General features: G+C 32.7%; 1 protein-coding gene across 1 annotated transcript; it reads right to left on the bottom strand.

Moving 5' to 3' along the window:
* Positions 1-2,048: 2,048 nt before the first annotated feature.
* Positions 2,049-3,924, bottom strand: LOC117102892 (dopamine receptor 2-like). Its single transcript, XM_033243344.1, has one exon. The coding sequence runs from the start codon at positions 2,918-2,920 to the stop codon at positions 2,063-2,065; it is 858 nt and encodes a 285-aa protein (XP_033099235.1). The 5' UTR covers positions 2,921-3,924; the 3' UTR covers positions 2,049-2,062.
* Between the last annotated feature and the right edge of the window lie 429 nt (positions 3,925-4,353).

The following is a 4,353-nucleotide window of genomic DNA, read 5'->3' as shown; positions in this document are numbered from 1 at the left end:
CCACTGGTAATAGAACATGGATTAATATTTAAACAGGAAAAAAATTATCTAAGTAAGTGTACTAATACAGTATTGTAGACAAACGCACCCGTAGACATAAGCCACGCGCCAGCTTATACGAAACGACTGTATAGCGAGGAAAACACCGAATGGAATAAAACAGCCAACTTCAGAAGTGCGCATGCACGATGTTATGAACATGACGCGTAATGGCAAAATTATCAATATTTTATGCATGATGAAAACAAAAATTATTACTCCAGACAGAATTTCTCACAAAACAAATTAAACATCTTGGACAGAGGCCTATGACCGACCAGTGTCTTGACGCAATCTTACCGGAACGCCACAATCTGCGTTAAATATGAAGCACGTCCAGGTCGAATTTGGAACCTAGTGGGCATTCGTAGCATAATTGTGCTTTTCGGCATTTGAAGCATTAATGCTACGCATAATGTATTGAAAAAGTAGCATAACGTAGCACAATTAAATTTAAAATTGCCGTAAATTATATTAGGGCCTACTGTATATTTAGAAAAATAAATTTTAAAAAAAAGTATGAGAGTGTCATTGCTGCAGGCATGTAGGAAGCAGTTTGTTATTGATTAGGCAAGAGGGATCCTAACACCCCCAGAGAGTCTCAACGGGCATCTCATCAGTCACTCTAGAAATTTCAATCCAGGTGCTAATATTGTAATTACTAGTAATTGCGTTACAGTAAAATTTACTAGAGCGGTAGAACCATGGTAGGACAATATTGGGAGGTGCATTCTTTGCTCAGACCACGGATAATAAAACAAGGGTTAAGTCATGTAAACAGAAAACTATTATTAAAGGAACGTTAATTGGGCTAGCAGTTTTTTTAATCCTCATTTTTCATACAGCATTTGAATACTAAATAGAAAATGAAACTATAAAATGTTTTAAAGTAGGCCTAAGATCTCCTCAGATTTAATTTAATACCTCCTCTTACCCACTTTTACCAACACTGGTATGTAAGGTGAAACTTCCACATATTATTTTATACCGTTTTAGATTAATTTTTATATTGTATTTAAATTTCATATTTTATATGATAAATATTGTTTTATTATTATTTTATAGAAAATGTATATTAAAGTTAACATTTTATTGTATTTTTTGTGAATTGTTTTTTTGGAGACCGTGTTTTGGGAGAACAAGTTAGATATTGATTTAGATCAATTTCTTGAATCCTCTTTCTAACCGTTGTTTGCCCCCCACCCCCTTTCTTTTGCTTACCGTATCTTTTTGCGTTGTACCATTGAGAAGAGATAAATGAAATTAAATTAAATTGCTTGTGGTTATGTAGAACACTTGACAAAATAAGGTCTGATGAATATATAAGTGTATATATATATACAGTATATATACAATATATATTATATATATTATGTATTAGGCCTATATAATATATATGACGTTCCTAACTACCAGTACCTTAAACTACTCTTAACTACAAACTACTGTACTCTTAACTACTGTTAATTACACAATCCATCGCCGGACACCATCCCAGTATTTAGGAGTTTCGGGGCCAATTGCCCCGAAATAATATAAAATAATGATAATGATTGCTAATCCATAGATAAACAATATGACAATAGGGCCCTTTTAATCACCGCTACTCTGATGCTTATGTTTTCCTTGTAATAACATCAGTTGTACGTATCCGCCTGATGAGTGTGGTTGGCTCTGCCAACCATACGAAACAATGTTGTAGTGGAAATAAATAATATGAAGTAACCAAGTTTTGCCTCCGTTTGTTTTGATTTGTATTCAGCAACTGTTCCCTCCAACAAACTTATTATATGTCCATCACAAGTGCATTTTAATTTGATTTCGATCATTAAGCAGGACTACCTTTACACTATTTCCTCTCACCATCAAAACAAAATAAAATCTGTCATACCTGTCTCTTATACACATCTAGATGTGTATAAGAGACAGTATATATATAGTATTTTCAACATAGAAAACACATTGTAAACTTTAACTTCACCTTTAAATAGAATAGGTTTTTGTTGTTTGCCAATTAACATCATCAACCACTTATTCTGAGAGCTTTAATAACATTTCTTGCTGCATTTTTAAACTCCTGTCTTCTAAAGGTATATATGATTGGGTTCAGGACTGAATTGATTGACAATGACGGAACTATCAAATTATTAACTATATGTGGCAAATCACAGCAAAATAAGGAAAGTAGAACAAAAATATACGTCGGTGTTGAACATATCATAAACGCACCAATCACAATCATCGTTGTCTTTGTTGCTTTCCAAGACGCAGCAAATGTTGCCAGAGGCTGCCCTGAGATAACAGCGTTGATTTGTCGGAATTGCTTGCAAGCTATAATGTAAATTCGCACATTCAAAGAAATAATTATAAAGTAGCTTATCAAACCAACTGTTAAACTAATTATTGAAATCAAAGTAACTTGGTATAAATTTTCACACACGAAAATGATCACATCTGTACTTTTAAATGTAATGCGTCCGTCTGCAAAAGTTATTAAAGGAGTTATCCAAACAATACATATTAATATACACACACATTTTTTGCTAATTCTCTGATAGAAAAATGGCCGAGTTATCAATAAATATTTGTCTATGGTCATTGCTAAAAGATGGGTTAATGATACAGACGTCAGATAAAAAAATACAAAATATAGCAACCAAGTGTTTTCCATAAGGAGCATCATTGGCAAACTGGATGAAAGGTCGACAATTGCAAGACTAGCTGTGAGATAATTGCTGCTAGTATGAAGTGAGGGACATTTAATGATGACAGACACCACAAAAATGTTACCAACGAAAGCAAATATTCCAAGTAAACGAACGAGTAAAGTTAAGTTAATAGCAGGATTCCCCTCCAAGTAGTTCGTCGAGTTGGCCTCCATTTCTATTGTCTATTTAAGGAACATGCTTTTCCTCAAGGGGCAGATCACAAATACATGAAAATGTTGATTCACTGCATTACGAAGCTTTAAATTAGTAAATACAGATGTCAATATATGTGTACGTGTAGGCTGTAAGTTTGTATTTACAGTTATACGTCACTCAGAATTTTAACAACATATGATTTGGTTTAAAAGATTTTAAAAGTTTATTGCGCTTTATGAGTAATGCTGCATTTACTTAACAGTACAAACAGAGCAACAACAGCAATAACAAAAGTTAACGTTATCCTGATAATCAGCAATTGACTTGGTGGTAGCTGTTAATGTATCGCTTCCCTCTAATACTGTACTGAAGTCAATGAGGTGCGTCAAACACCTAAACGCAAGTCATTCGTAAATATAATTTTTCTTCAGCAATGAACTATTATACTCATACGCCTCGCCCTTTGGTTATTGCTAACGCCTCTCATGCTTACATTCCCTGTTCTGATTGGTCAGTTATTAAGATTGATTGACTCTCCGAAAAGGTCCATTGAAAAAATGCACTGACAACTATTTGTCAAATTCGTTCATTAAACGATAAGTAAAGTATCTTAGTAATAATGCTGACAAAAACTAAATGTTTACACTAAAAAATATAAAAGGCCGTCAATAATGTCCGAAGAACAAGGAACATTTACAAGTAACTAATAACACTCGATGAATACGTTTGACAGTTATATTATCAACAAACCTGGGAACAGTTAAATTTAACTGTTCCCTCCAACAAACTTATTATATGTCCATCACAAGTGCATTTTAATTTGATTTCGATCATTAAGCAGGACTACCTTTACACTATTTCCTCTCACCATCAAAACAAAATAAAATCTGTCATACTAATAAAAATGAAACAAAATTTAATATAATCAAAAATTCAATCTAACTCCCTAAATATTCATACATATCACCATAGAGAAAATAGAACAGTGGCAAAACTAATGAATGGTAAACAAGGAAATATTTTTTTTTATACTCACTTTATTTATTCGTTTTATTTTCCCTTATTCATCATTTATATTTTTATATCATATATTATATATTTCTTCATGCCATTTTTGATAGTTATGTGTCCACTTGACATTTTATTTGACATTATTATATTATTATTATCATCATCATCATATTTTTGGCCTATTTCTTTGTTTACCATTCATTAGTTTTGCCACTCTGACCAGTTATTTATGGCAATTCGCTTATGTCAGACATAAGGCCGCCTTATATACTATTGCTAGTGATAAGACTGTGTAACCTATTGTTATAGATCTGGTGATTAATCACCTATTGTATATTCTTATGTATTCTGTTAAGTTTCTCATAGATACTCATGCGCTGACGAAGGTAACAGGAGTTGCCGAAAATTTCGCTAATAAATATTTCTATGTCTCCTACAA

Source organism: Anneissia japonica, unplaced genomic scaffold, assembly GCF_011630105.1.
Source record: "Anneissia japonica isolate Jap-2015-1 unplaced genomic scaffold, ASM1163010v1 scaffold597_len517326_cov190, whole genome shotgun sequence".
Taxonomy (NCBI): domain Eukaryota; kingdom Metazoa; phylum Echinodermata; class Crinoidea; order Comatulida; family Comatulidae; genus Anneissia; species Anneissia japonica.
The sequence above is the reverse complement of the archived record's forward strand: the minus strand, read 5'-3'. Positions and strand labels throughout refer to the sequence as shown.